Genomic DNA, 15,085 nt, shown 5'->3' with positions numbered 1-15,085 from the left:
TCCTTTGGCTCTGCTCGAGGCCAGTGGCAAGAAGCCATCATGTGTGATTTAGAAAGAGGCCAGAGTGCCCTGCAGGGCCTGACTGGTCCCTCCATCTCGAGTGCCAGTGCGGGCCTGGGGGACCCTGGGAAGGGCCCGTGACTGCAGCATGTCGGGGGTGGGGGGACAGGGGCAGAGGGGCCATGGGGAGAGGTTCCCTCCTTACCCCAGAGGCTGGGAGGGTCTGGAGACTTGAGGGCCGAGGGAGTAGCTCGCCAGCCCTCCTAACCTGTGAACCTCACAGAGCTGCTGCAGGGATATTGAGGCAGCCCCCCCCCCCCCACCGCCCAGCAGCTGGCCCCCATGCTCTTGACCACGAAGGTCACTCACTGGGAGACTAGGCACTGACAGAGCCCTTCCGCCAAGTACTGCGAGTCTTTCAGCAGTTATATTTTTAACATCTTTTCCTTGCCGAGTATTGTCTTGGGTGTCGGAAATTCAGCCGGGAAAGACAAAGAATGAAGGTCTCACCTACCCCGTGGAGTCGCCGTGTGGTCAGGGAGGCACAGAGAGTCCTGACCTAAATAGGAAGTTGTGATGATGGCCGGATGGTGGGCCACAGAGTGTGTGGACGGACCCCCCACCCCAGCAGGGCCCCTGTCCTGGGACGCCCCTCTCCTGGGATATTCCCCCCCCCCACCGACCCAAGCAGGCCCCTGCCCTGGGACACCCACTCTAGTGGGTCCCCCGTCTTGGGCCGTCCCCTCAACCTACCCCGTCCTGAGCGGCCCTAGTCCAGTGGTTCAGTGGGAAAAACCAGGCTTGTATTTTGCTGTTAAATGGGCAAAGACACTCCAAGAAGATGGGGGTAAGAATAACTTGATTTTATGGGTTTTACATAAATGACCCTACTTGGTCTTAAACATAAGCCGATGAAAGGAGATTCCTCCTGTTTCCTCGCTGACAGAACCGAGGCTCCTGGCAGAGTCACTCACTCACGCCTGCCCTGGTGCCACGTGGGGCCTGGAGTCCAGGATCTACCATAGACGTGGCAGTGTGAAAAGCTGAAAGCGGGCCTTTTCGTTCGTTGCTCTGTCCTGGGGACCCGGTGGTCGGTGGCCCGCGGTGTTTATGGGATGAGTGAAGGTGGTGGATCTGGGTATGAGCTTTCTGGTGTCCTGGGCCCTGTGGGGCTGTCAGCATGCGTGTGCCGAGACCCTGATGGCATGAGGCCACGTGGCCAAGCTGCAAGAGCAATGCATGGGGTGGGGGTGTCCTGCAGACCCAGGGGTGGAGAGGAACCCGCGTGTGGAAGTGGCGCTGCAGGGTAGAAGGTGGGGCTTGGAGAGTCGCCTGAGCCGATGCCCCTTTGCTGTCCTTCTGGAAAGATGCCTGACGCACCCTGCCGTCCGGGCTGGTCCTGTTCCTGGTGTGCTGCCACAGGCTTCTGCCTAGGCGTCCTCAGCCCCACCTCCCCCATGTTTTCTCCTTCCTGGCCCTACTTGCTTTTTCAGCATTTACTTCCAACTCTTTCCCGCGCTGAGGTCTAGGAGAGCAGGGCTTCTTGTAGAGCTACTCTAAGCTCAGGGGGACATCCCTGCCACTGGACATGAGCTAACTTATTTACTTACTTTCTTTCCAAGATTTTATTTGTTTATTTGAGAGAGAGAGACAGACAGAGGAGGAGCCAGGAGGAAAGGGGGAAGCAGAGCTCTTCACTGGGCAGAGAGCCCGATGCAGGACAGGACAGACACTTAACTGACTGAGCCACCCAGGCACCCCAGATGTGAACTTTCAATTGAGGGTGCAGAGCAGCGCGGCCTCCGTTGGCCTTGTTGGGTCCTTGAGCTCGGAGCCCCTGTCTAGATTTCTGTCTGGTCAGCAGAGCAGTGCTCCGAAGGCTGGTCTGGCAGGGGGAGCCCCTCCCTGAGCTCTGGGGTCAGCTCCTTGGGGAGGGCCAGGTGAAGGGACAAAGCCTGTCTAGTGTCTGCTCTTCTCGTTTGAGGACGGACTTTTAAAATTAGAAGTAATTGGGTCATGTCCTGTGTCCTGGAGGCACGGGGTTTGGTGCTTTAGTGAGTGGTGAAGACCTTGGGGTCACTGTTGCCCGTGACCTTCCTATGCTCTGTGATCCCAGGGACATGGACTAGGAGCTGTCATGGAGCCTAGGTTTATAAAATGTGTCTCCATCCTGGTGTCCACGCCACCTTCAGCACGACAGCTGAGCCTCCAGCCCCTGCTTCCTGCATACCTGAGCTCAGGTCTCAGTGCCATCATGAGCGCCTGAGGACCCTGGTCACGTTGAGCAAGTTCAGGAATTCGGTAAGCCTGTTTCCTCACCTGAGAGGGTGAGCCCCTGCCTGCCCGGGCTGTTCCGAAGATGGCGTGACGGACTGTCGTGTTCACTCGCATGATGGCCGAGTGGATATTTACTGAATGGCTGTTAGCTTTGGGGCGCTGTGCCAGGCACTGGGCACCCCGCAGTGAAGGAGAGGGCCAGTGAGCCATGGCGTGCAGTCACCATCTCGCTGGGCACCTCGCACGTGGGGAGTCCACCTGAGCTCTGGCACCCATGCCGAAACGTTCCAACGGGGAAAGCCGGCCCATCTTTTTCAGCTTTTGCTTTACAGCCGTGGGGGAGGACAGGGCTCGGAGAGGGAGGGGCCACTCTGACTCCGGCAAGCTGGCCGGGACCCCAGTCATCAGACCATCCCTCCACCACCCAGCTCCAGTGAACGGTGCTTGACCCAGAGCCAGGCCACGGCAGCTCGCGCTCTACCCATGTGGCCCCCCCACGCACGGCACGGACGCAAGGCTGCCTGCTTGGATCACCTGCATGCGTGTACCGCGCTGCTGTCAGGAGCGATGGCCACGGACGCGTCCTACACCCACCATAAATGAAATGCAATTTGTATTAGGGAGTGTGAAATCTCAGTAAAATTGCTTTGGGAAATCTCAGTTGATTCCTGCCTCTTCCATAAGAGGTGTTGTAGGGCTTTTCATTGGGAGGTTGAGACTGCGGGAACGCGGCTGGTGGTGAGGATGCGAGCAGCAAGTTCCCCCTTCCCCTGCCTGGCCACAGTTGCTGGCCAAGGATGGGCTGGGGAGGGCCGTGGTCTGTGCTGGGGCCGGCTCCTGGCCTCCTGCTGCCGTTGGGGGACGCCCAAGGATCTGGTGGACCCACCCGGTGTCAGGCCTGCCCTGTGCCCGCCAGCCTGCAGGAAGGAGTGCTTGGCCTTGCTCTCCGGGTGGTAAGGTGAGCCGCTCCGAAGACTGCAAGGAGTCACAGCAGCAGAGAAGGTGGTAGGACCCAGAGGCGGGAATGAGGTGTCATCAGGTGTTTGCTGTCAGGTGTGGTGGCCATGGGCACAGGAGGTCCCGAGGCCCCCGGAGACTGCTGGGAGTGGAGTCTCGGGCCTGACTGCTCCTTTGTGTTGAGATGGGGACAGTGGTGTGTGGGACCATGGGCCAGCTCTTCTAGTGGACCCACCAGGGCGACATGGGTGTGTTTAGAAGCATCTCACCAAGCCCAGATGAAGTTTCTGCTGCTTTCTTGAGCGTTCTGCTGCCTGTTGTGGAAGCTTAGCAGTGCCCAGCATTTGTACAAGCCCTGTGCCTTTCAGGATGTCGCTGGCCTCACAGGGGATGTGCGTTTGCTGCCTCGCCCCCCTGCCCCCAGCATCTCTGGGAGAGTGTGGGGAAAAGCGCTGTCTGCGAGACCCCAGGCTGAATTCTTGGGAACACAGCCCAGGTCTCCTGGCAGGGCTTCCCATCTCCCCCACCACTGGCATCGGTTCTGGGGCACTTTGCTCTCGATTTGTGGACATTTGACTCTGTCATGCTTCACTGGTCCTTACCCTGTCACTCCGTTGTCATCCAAGCTCTGGGCCAGCCTTCTGAAGTTTTCACCCTCAGCAATCCTTGCCCAGAATCCCCCAGGCGCCTCCTTTCCAGACTGTGCAGTATGATTTTCGGAATTCACTGGGGCAGTCCCGCCATGCCACCACCTGACTGAGGATCAGCTGCCTCAAGGAGTTGGTCTCTGGTCTTGATGGTTCCTTTATGATGAGCTGTTTTTAGTGTGACTGGACGGCCACAGCCATGCTTCTAAAACTACAGAATCTCGTTTAATATTTATTTGTTTCAGCTTTGCACTGGCCTGCAGCACACGTACATCAAGAGCTGTCCTAAGAGGACAAGCCTGTGAGTCACAGGAAAGCCGGTCCCTTGTGCTCAGCTCCCGGATGGACAGCTAGTGCCATCGTTGGCACCCAGGATGCCCCCCTTTCCCATGCCACCGCGCAAGGCGATGCCTTTCTGCTTTGAACACTGCACACCCCCTTCCGTGTTTTTAAGTTTTATGTAAATGGAATCCTACAACATGTAATCTTTTGTATTTGCTTTCTCTTGCTCAAAATCAGGTTTCTGTGGGCAGTTACTTCCTTTCTGTTCTCTGAGTGGACCACATTATGCTTTTTCATGCATGCATCCGTGTATAATTTTTGAGTTTCTCCATTTCTGGGCAAGGGTGAACGGTGTTGGTGTGAATGTTCTCCACTTGTCTTTTGGTGCACTTAGATCTGAATTGGTGGCTGAGCACCCAGGAGTGAGCTGCTCTGCCACGGGCACGTGACGTGGGGCACGGGAGGGGTCCACTTCTGTGCATGCGACAGGGTGCACACCTGCTGTCAGTGAGGGAGCACGCCTGTTGCCCCAGAGCCTGCTCTCACTGAAGCGTGTCATTCAGCTAGGCAGCTGCATGTCAGTATGGGTGGTGGGTCTGCTTGTGTCTCCAGTTGTGTTTATTTCCCAGGGTGTGGATGGGGGCGGATACCTCTTCATGTGCGTCCCGGCTGGTGGAGGCCCCTCTAGTGAGGCCCCCGGCACACCCACTGTCTAGTTTTCTCTCATCTGCTGTTCTCTTTATGATCAGTAAGAATTCCTCATGTGTTCTGCATGCTGGCCTTTAGTCAGGTCTTTGCACGCAGATGCCTTCTGCCTGTAGCTGGCTTTCACTCTCTCCAACTTAAAAGATCCAAACTGTAATGCAGTCTAATTTATCATGTGAAAATTCCTTGTTGGTTATCATTTCCCATGTCCTCTCTAGGGAACCCTCACCTGTCCCATGATCACTAATGTATGTATCAGTATTATCTTCTTTTCCGCTTGGCCTTTCCACACTGAAGGCTCAGAGCACAAAAGCTTGGCTGTGTCATGGTGAGCTCCCCCCATCCTCCCCAGCAACTATGTCCTGTCAGTTCGACTTATGAAACGCTTCCTTTCTCACCACCCCACTGGGCTGCTTATGTGGTAAAACCAGGGTCCCCCTCTGCACCAGTCCGTTTCTCTCTCTTTTTCCCCAGACCACCCTGCCTGCATCCCTGGGACTCTGCTCAGCCCTGTTACCTGATAGAGCCAGTCCTCCCTCCCTGGCTGCCTCGGCTGGTGATGACCCTTTATGTTTTCATGTGGGGTTTAGAAGTCAGTAAGCCTGCTGAGATCTCTGTTGGGGGTGTAGCACCATTATGGTAAGGGTGCATCTGATCCATGAACATGGTATGTATGCTTCTGTGCTTTTAGGTCATCTCTTTTTCCTCTCAGTGTTTTATAGGGCTTTCTAGTAGACACCTCATAGATTTGTTTTTGGTGTGTTTTTGTTTTGTGCGTTATTATAAATGGCATCTTCTCTAAAGTTTGTTTTTCTAACAATTTTTTGCTGGCACAGAGAAATATAATTAAACTTTGATTATTGAGTTTGATCCAGCAACATTCTAAACTTTTTTTAAATAAGCTATTTGTGGATTCCATTGGATTTTCTGTGTTCACAGTGTGTCACCTACTCATAATAGTTTTTACTTCCTTGTAGCTTTATGGCCATTCTCCCCTTCTGCTGCTGCTCAGGATCTCCAGCTCTGTTTCAAACAGAAGTGCTTTGGTAACAGGCATGTCAGAAGGAAAGTGTTCACACTTTCCCTGTTGCGGACTGTGGTGAAATTCCCTTCCAGTTCTCATTTGCTAAGAGCATTTTTGTTTTTTGTCTTCACCATGAATAGATGTTGAATTTTTATCAGATGCTTTTTCTGCATGTACTGTGATGATCGTATGATTTTTCTTTACTCCGTTAATGTGGAAAATCAAATTAATTGATTTTCAAATGTTAAACCGAGCTGGCATTTCAGGAATAAGCAAACCTATATATGATTTTCCTTCCCAAGTAATGCCTAGTTTGATTTGCTAGTAAGTCAGTTGGGGATTTTGCCTCTGTGTTTATGAGATTTTGACAACTAATTCTCATTTCTTCCAAAGTCCTTATAAGGTTTTGATGTCATAGATTTTTCTGGCTTGATAAAATGAGTTAGGGATTCTTTTTTTCTCTTCTCTGTGATGGCATTTGTGAGATCAAGATATTTCTTCTTTAAGGGTTGGGTAGATTTCACCAGTGAAGAGATCTGTGCCTGTTGGGTTTTCTTGTTGGGAAGATTTTAAATTGGGGCTTTGATTTATTTTAATAAGTTCAAAGTCATTTGGATTTTCTTTATGGATGATCATTCATCTTGATGATCTACGGCTGTGTCTTCTTTTTCAGTCTGGCTGTTTGGTTGTGTAAGTGCTCGCTCTCTCGAGCCGTCTCACGAAGAGTTTGTTGGTCTTACTGCTCACTTGAATGAACTGGCTTCTGGCGTTCTTGATTCTGTACCACATGTATTCTGCCTCATTAACTTCTATTTGTATACTTTTCCCTTTTCCTTTTTAATTTGTTGTTCTAACTTTTGAGCTACTTGATTGTTTTTTTCCCTCCTGTGCCTTTCAGGCTGTAAACATAGATGCGTGCTGTAGTTAAGATATGTTATATTTTTCTTATCATTCATTTCAAAATACCCGTTTAGTGTGACTTTTATTTTGACTACCAGGTTATTTAGAAATAAATTTAATTTCCAACATTTTGTGATCACCAAATTATTTATTTATAGCTTAGTTTCATTGTGTTAAAGACCACACTCTGGGATGTGTTGTATGACCCCCTAGGGAGCCGATGTTTGTAAATGGTCCATGTACCCATCAGAATCACGTGCGGTCTGCATTGTTGAATGTGGTGTCTTTTAAGTCTCTGCATATCAGTTGTTAATCATACTGTTAAGATTTTCCATGTCCTCTGTGATGTTTCTCCTTTTTTTTTCAATCCTGAGGGACCACCATTGGAATTTCCCAGCTTCACTGTAAGTTTGCCTATTTCTCCCTTTAATTTTGTCAATTATGGCAGCATATCTTTATTAGGCCCATATAGACTGAAAATAATTATCTTCCTGGTCCATTTAGCCTTTTATTATCATGAAATAGGCTTTATAATTTCTTTTGATCTTTGAATCTCCTTTGTGTGATATTAATACAGATGTTATCAGCTTCCTTTTAATATAGCCTTTGTGCCTTTTACTTTCTTAAGTTTTGTTATGATCGTTTCTTAATTATTTTATTATGATGTTGCTTCTACACAGGTTAGAGATAGATTTTGTAGTTTTATACAGTCTGAAAATCTTTGTTTTTTTTTTTAGTTGATATATGTAATTTAGTTGCAATTAGTGATAGATTTGCCCTTTTTTTTCCAAAGAATTATTTATTTATTTTAGAGAGAGAGTGCACTTGGGCAAGTGAGTGAGAGCAGAGGGAGGGTCAGAGGGAGAGAGAATCCCAAGCAAACGCCCCACTGGGTGCTGAGCCCCACATAGGGCTTGATCTCCCAACCCTGAAAGCACAACCTGCGCCAAAATCAAGAGCTGGAGGCTAGCCTGACAGAGCCACCCAGGCGCTGGATAAACGTGCTTTTAGACTAACCACCTCACTACCTGCCTTTTGCTCGTATTCTTTTTTGTTTGTTTTTAATACTTTGTTGTAGACTAACCATTTCCCCCTCATCATCTTGTCGTTATGCTTTAATGCAATTTTTTAGTGCCTGTTGTGATTACAACAGACTGTCACAGTCTCATAAAAAAATAAATACTTCTCTCTCTTCTAGATGATTCAAAGGATCTTAAAACACAGCATCTATTGAGCTTTTATCCATTTACAGACTATTATTGTTGAGCACTTAACACACACACACACACACACACACACACACACACACATTCTGTAGCTGAAAACATACCATCATTACATTTTTTAAAAACGTGAATTCCAGGATAGTTACCATACTGTGTAATGTTTAGTGTCAGGTGTACAATAGAGCGAGTCATTGTTTCCATACGACACCCCGTGCTCATCTCCACAAGCGCATCCTTAGTCCCCACCACCTGTTTCCGCCCCACCTAGTGGGCGGAACACTCTGTGTTCTCTACAGTTGAGAGTCTGCTTTTTTGTCTGCCTCTTTTTCTTCTTTTGCTCATTTATTTCTTAAATTACACGTACGAATGAAATCACATATTTGTCTTTCTATGACTTATTTCGCTTAGCTTTATACTCTCTAGGACCATCCATGTCATTGCAAATGGCACGATTTCATTCTTTTCCTGGCTGAATAATACTCCACAGTGCGGAACGAATATATATATATCACAGCTTCTTTTTCCATTTATCAATCAGTGGACGCTTGGGATGCTCCCAAAGTTTGGCTATTATACATAATGTTGCGATAAACACAGGGGTGCATGTATTTTTTCTAATTAGTGTTTTCATATTTTTGGGGTAAATATCTAGTAGTGCAATTTTTAGATCATAATATAGCTCTCTTTTTAACTTTCTGAGGAACCTCCATACTGTTTCCAGAGTGGCTGCACCAGCTTGCATCCCCAGCAACAGCGCATGGGGGATCCTTTCTCTCCGCACCCTCGCTGACACCCGCCGTTGCTTCTGTTGTTGATTTTTGCCGCCATGACAGGTGTGAAGTGGTACCTCCTGGTGGTTTTGACTCACATGTCCCTGATGATGAGTAATGTCGAGCATCTTCCCATGTGGCTGCTGGCCCTCTGGTTGTCCTCTTTGGAGAATGTCTGTTCACATCTGCTGCCCCTTTTTCAACTGGATTATTTGTTTTTTGGGTGTTGAGTTTTGTAACTTCTTTGTATTTTGGATACTAACCGTTAATCAGAGATGTGATTTGAAAATATCTTCTCCCATTCACTTTTAGTTTTGTTGATTATTTTCTTCGCTGTGCAGAAGCTTTTTATTTTGATGAAGTCTCAGTAGTTTATTTTTACTTTTGTCTCCCCTGCCTCAGGAGACTTCTCGAGTAAGATGTTGCCACGGCCGTGCCTGTGTTCTCTTCTAGGATTTTAATGGTTTCCAGTTTCACATTTAGGCCTCTCATACATGTTGAGGGTGTTGTGTATGCTGTAAGAAAGTGGGCCACTTTCATTGTTTTGCATGTAGCAGTCCAGTTAGTTACTGTTGCCTTGTATGTTCATATAGATGTATAATACTCACCCTTTTAATTTTTTTTCATTACCACCTGCATCCCTGGGCATCCACCTGGGATCATTTCCTTGGGATCATTTTCTTCTGCTCACAGAATGCCCTTCGGTATGGGTCTGATGCTGAGCAATTAATTCAGTTTTTCCCAGTTTGAAAATGTGTTCCTTACAGTTTGACGTCTGAGGAATATTTTTGCTAGGTATGGAATTCTTGGTCAGCTGCCATGCAGCTGTGCCCATTGAGCCTGGACTTGTGTGTCTTTTGACTCAGACCGAGTGAGCACAGGAGCAAGCCACCTCCTTCCTGTGCCCAGTCCCTTGCCCACTGTCTCCTCTCCAGCTCTTTGTGGGTTTCTTTGTTTTCTGTTTTGTTTTAAGAAGGGATATAAATATTCTACTATACCTAGAATTATATTATATTTTCATTAATAAACTTTGCTTTTGGGACAGTTTCTTTATAGGAAAATGGAGGCGATGGTACAGAGCCCCTGTATTCTTTCCTGCATCCCACAATTTGAACTAACATCCTGCATGTTCCGTGGCCATGGCTGTCAGGTTGAGTGCACTAGTTTGGGCACAGGACCACTAACTAACATCTGTGCTTTAAGGTCTGCTCGTGTGTGGGTCTGTGGGTTTTGACAAGTACATGTCATGTGTGGACCATTATAGTATTACACACAAACATGTATGTATGACTACTTCTGTTTTCTGCTAAAGATTTTAGGAAATTGGTACAATTTCATGCTTAAATATTTGGTGGAATTCCCAAGTGGAACCATCTGAGTCTGGTGCCTTGTTTTTAGGAAGGCTATTATTAATTCAACTTCTTTCAATAGATATAAGCCGACTCAGATTTTCTCTTTCTCTTCTTGCAAATGGTGGTAGTTTTTGCCTTTCCGGGAATTGGTCCGTTTCATGTAAGTTACCAAGTTTCTGGGCATGGGTTTGTTCATAATACTCCTATTCTTCTTCATATCCCCGCGATTAGTAGTGATGACCTTCTCTCACATCTGATATTAGTGTTTTCTGTCTTCTCCCTGTTGTTTAATCTCGGTCAGCCAGCTAGACATTGGTTTTGTTGATTTCTCTCAATTGATTTCCTGTTTCCAATTTCATTGATTTCTGTTCTAATTTTTATTACTTCTTTTCTTTTGCTTTAACTTACAGCGCTCTTCTTTCTTCAGTTTTCTAAGATGGGAGCTTAGATGATTGATTTCAGTTTCTTTCCTAAACTAAAATAAGCATTCGCTGTTCCCTCTAAACCCTGCTGCGTATTGTGTTAAGTTTCATTTCATTTAGTTAAAAACACTGTTCTGTTTCTCTTAAGACTTCTGTGACCCATGTGTTTTTTAGAAGTGTTGTTTAATCTCTAAATAGTTTGGGGTTTTCCAGCTATCTTCCTGTTATTGACTTCCATTTTAATTCCAGAGTGCTCTGAAAGCTTACTCAGTATGATTTCTGTTCTTTTAATTGTGTCCAGGTGTGTTTTATGGCCCAGAATGTGGTCTGTCTCGGGTGAATGTTCTACGCGAGCCGGAGAAGAATATGTGTCCTGCTGGTGGCGGGTGAAGTATTTTATCAATGTCAATTAGATCCCTTTGATTGATGGTGCTATTTGGTGCAACTATATCCTTACTGATTTTCTGCCTGCTGGATCTGTCAATTACTGATAGAGGGTGTGGAAGTCTCCAGCTACACTAGGAGATACATCTGTTTCTCCTTGCTGCTTTATCAGTCTTGCCTCACAGATTTCGACCCTCTCTTGTGAGGTGCATGTGTGTTTAGGACTGGTATGTCTTTTTAGGAATACTGACCCCTTTATCATTATGGCATGCACCTCTTATCTCTGATAGGTATTTCTTTTTCCTGAGGTCTGCTTTGCCTGAGATTAATAAATTTACCCCGTCTGCTTCATTGTCTTTTGATTGAGGTTAGCACAATGTATCCTTCTCCACCCCTTAACTTTTATGTCTGTGTTTGTAATGTGGGTTTTTTATAGACATATAATTGGGTCCTTTTCTTTCTTTCTTTTTTTACTCCATGTTGACCGTATCTTTCAGTTAGCGTGTCTCAGTCACTCACAGTGATACTGATCCAGTTGTTCGGCAGCCATGATGTTTCTTGCCATTTTCTGTGTGGACACTTGTTCTTGGCTCTTTTTCATTCTTCCCTATTGATCTGCCTGGTTTGGTTTTCAGGAGCGTCTTACAGGACTCCATTTTTTTCTTTTTCTCTGTTAACTCACGACTTACAGTTCTTAAGTGATGTGTTCTTATGGTGGTCCTTAAGTGTGCGGTTGTATCCGACTCAGAGCCCATTTTGAAGCAGCGCTGTCCCTCTTCCCAGGGCATGCAGGAGCCTGACTCTACTGCACCCCCAGGCCCTCCCTCTGTCCCTTTTCACTGCACTACCACTGACTCACCTCCCCACTGAGGCATGGTGGCCAGTGCAGACTGAGGAAGGGACACACTGGTTTGGCTGTCACTAGCCCCTTCTCTGAAGCTCACGCTTTCTTTATGTAGATCGAGCTTCTGACTGCTACCAACTGCTCCTCTCTGGAGAATGCTTCCACATGCTGTTTCTGTCTGAGGATGTCTGTATTTCCTCTTCACTTTCACCCAGCATTTTCCTCTTAGCGCTTGGACGTTTTCACTCCCTCTTGTTCTCACGTGCCACCTCGCTCTTTTGGGGTTTCTCTGTCTTTGGTTTCCTGAAGTTTGAACAGGAGGTGCCAGAGTGTAGATTCTGTGGTATTGATCTTGCTTTAGGTTCTCTGAGCTCGCTGGATCTGAGGTTTGGAAGATCTCCCCTGATGACGAAGTCTTTGCTCGGCCACTGGTGTCTCAGTGCAGCTTCTACCCCTTTCATAACTGCCCCTTATTCTGAGATGCTCTGCTTTTCTCTTTATTTCTCTCTCTCTCTTAATTTCAGTTTGGGAAGTGGCTATTGCCACATGCTGTGTCTTTGTTTCCTCTGGTTCTTCTATGCCCGTTTCATCCTTCCACTCTGTTCCTGTGTTGTTTTATCCTTTCTCTTATTTTTGTGTTGATGGGCTGGCTCATTAGTTTTCAGGGTTGCTAATGCAGACACTAAAGTTATAGACTTCCTGCTGAATTTTTTCTTGCATTGTTTTCCTCTCTCACATTTTTCTCCATGTCTCCTCTTTTAGAGGTTCTCACGCGTATTTAATGTAGCAGGTGCTTAATGATATCTTTATCCCTGTTGGAACAATTTAAGGCCCCAGGCCTCCCTTAAAGGCTTTTATTATATTTTATATTAGCTCTTTGTTTCCTGAATTTCTGTTTCTGATTTGTATGTCACTGGATGGTACCTCCACATCACAAAGTTGAGAAGTTATGAACAGGTGCACAGTGAGAAGCACATCTCTACCTGCCTTGCCCTGCTCACCCATATGAAGGCGGCCAGGGGTCTGGCTGAGCTTCCAGAGAGTGTGTGCGTGTGCGCATGCGCATGCGCCTGTGCTGTGCGCAAGCGCCTGTGCCCTGTGCCGTGCGCGTGCCACTCCTTCCCCACCTCCTGCGCGACTTTAGCGTCTTAGCTATTTAAGTGTCTAGTGTCGCCGCTGTGCGTTCCTCGTTGGCAGGCCAGGAGCTGCGTTCATGCGCCCTGTCCCACCCTAGAGTCTGGGCACCTGGTGACCTCACGCAGTCACGGTTGCCTGCGTCCTGGGGTCCGTCCTGCGTGGCCTCCTCTGGGGAAGCTGTTGCTTCCTCCACCCTCCCCGCCCTGTTGCCGCAGCGTCTTCCCGCCCTCCCCGTGACACGCTTTTGGGGCCTCGGCCAGGCTCTCGCGCTCCGGACGGGCTGCGGGCTGCTGCAGCTGAGGCTGCGGCTTGTGGTCACTTCTGGAAGTTACTTGACGTGGGTGGTTCCCCTCCTGTCCTTCCTGCCCTTCCTCACAAATGTTATCCCCTGTTCTGCCTGGGCCCTCGGCAGCTGACTCCCGTCTGTCCGGCTTGTCCCTTCATGTTCTCTTCTGTAGCTCCGAGTGTCTCTTTAGCTACGGCCCCCATTGCTGTGTTACCTACTTAAGTGTTTGAATTGTTTGTTTACCTTGTTGACCTTCATTTAGTCTGCTTTTTGTCTTTGTTCTAAACTTGCTTATTGTTTCTTGCTGATACGGTAAATCCCTTTATTGACACACACCCTGTGAACCTTTTCTTCCGCTTCTGGTTGTTCTACTACCTGATGCTGTAGATTTCATCCTCCTCCTTCTTGTGTTTGCGGGTCTGTTTTCAGTTGTGCTCTGCTCTGTGATCTAGTTTTATTTTTATTTCGTTTTACTATGACCTTACGATCCTTAGAACTTTCTCTTTGGAACTAGTTTGACACTTGGAGTGAGGTTCTGCTTTTCTAGCCAGGAGCTCTGTATCCTCCTGTCACGTGCCTGCATGCACCTGCAGCCTTGGGCTGCCGTGTGGTCGTCCGCCCACAGGCAGTGCTGGTGTGCTTATGAGCGTGCGCCACTCTCGGTTTTGTTCTAAAGATTGCCCACTGGGGAGACTGACTTTTTCAATCCTGGTTCTCTGATCTTCCCTCCTGTTCAGGCACCACATTTTTTTTGCTTCTCCCCTGTGTGGGGGGCTAATTCCATTCCACCCCAGGAAGCTCCTGCCCCGGACTCCAGGGCTGCCCACTCATTCAGGAGGAGAGTGGGGCGGTTAGGGTCCATTTACATGAGAGGGTGGCGCACGTGTGAGGGACCACATTCCTTAGGACCATGGGCCAGAGTATTTTGGTGTGGGGAGTCCCCCAGGGCGGGCCTGTTCTTCAGGAACCTGGGAGTTGCAGCTCATCCAGACACTGGTCAGGGCCATCTTGCCAGCTGTGAGAGTAGCATGTCACCTCTGGGCTCTGTCCCTGCCATGGCTCAGCAGCACCAGAAGAGGCAGACCCTCTGCCCCTGTGAACCAGACATGGTCGTGCCTGCAGCTGCTGGCTGGTTTGCTCACACACCCAGCACACGCTGGGGCTCAGGGGGCAGAGGTGGATGTGCAGCCTTCGGAGGGCTTGGCAGCAGCGATCTCTCAGTTTGTACTCGGGGCGCGTCTCCACGGCTTCCGCGGCCCTGACCGGATGTCTGTTTGTTCAGGGATTAATCACCAGCATTTGCTCAAGTGGAAACGAAGCAAACTTCACCACAAGTGGAATCACTCATTAAAAAGTCATTATCAAATCAAACCGGCACATTTCTTGGTCTTTTACTAGTAATGACAAAACAATCTCTTGAACCGGTGCGGCAGACCATGGATCTGCTAGTTCATGCACTCCTCCTTCCGTCCTCGGCTCCCCGGGAACGTGATAGAGGAGCCTCGTGTGGAAGAGCAGTGTTGGGGGGTGGAGGGAGTCAGCGGAGGAGATGACTGCAGCTTGTTCTTGAAGGGAAGCCCCCCACACCGCCCCTCGCCCTCTGGGCCAGCAGCGCTCTGGTAGCTCCAACTGAAAAAGTCAATACCAAGATAGAGCGTTCCAATGAAATGAGGAGCCTCCATAAACCTTCCTTTGGAAACAGATTTCCCACGGATGTGCGACCAGTGCCAGGTGGATTTGTAACTTTAATTTCTCACTTATTGAATTTCTTGTCATCGGCTAATTGTGGAATCCACGCTGGAGTGATGAGCGGGCCTGAGGCTTGTGAGCTCTGCCCCTCCTCCAGTCCTACCCGAGAAGGAGGGCCTCTCC

At 48.3% G+C, this 15,085-nt stretch overlaps 1 protein-coding gene across 5 annotated transcripts in view; it reads left to right on the top strand.

The window, feature by feature from the left end:
- MAD1L1 (mitotic arrest deficient 1 like 1) overlaps positions 1 to 15,085 on the top strand; it is a 313,102-nt gene that overhangs the window by 149,529 nt on the left and 148,488 nt on the right. The window contains exon 1 of one of the 5 annotated variants that reach the window (XM_059414289.1): positions 10,845 to 10,948. The exons of the other annotated variants lie outside the window; for them this stretch is intronic. Within the exon in view, the coding sequence (XP_059270272.1) occupies positions 10,883 to 10,948 (66 nt within the window). The 5' untranslated portion in view covers positions 10,845 to 10,882. Of the gene's footprint in view, positions 1 to 10,844; positions 10,949 to 15,085 lie in introns of those variants that run through there. 5 annotated transcript variants of the gene reach the window in all.

Source organism: Mustela nigripes, chromosome 11 (assembly GCF_022355385.1).
Source record: "Mustela nigripes isolate SB6536 chromosome 11, MUSNIG.SB6536, whole genome shotgun sequence".
NCBI lineage: Eukaryota > Metazoa > Chordata > Mammalia > Carnivora > Mustelidae > Mustela > Mustela nigripes.
Note: the sequence above shows the minus strand (reverse complement) of the source record. Positions and strands in the feature narration are given on the sequence as shown.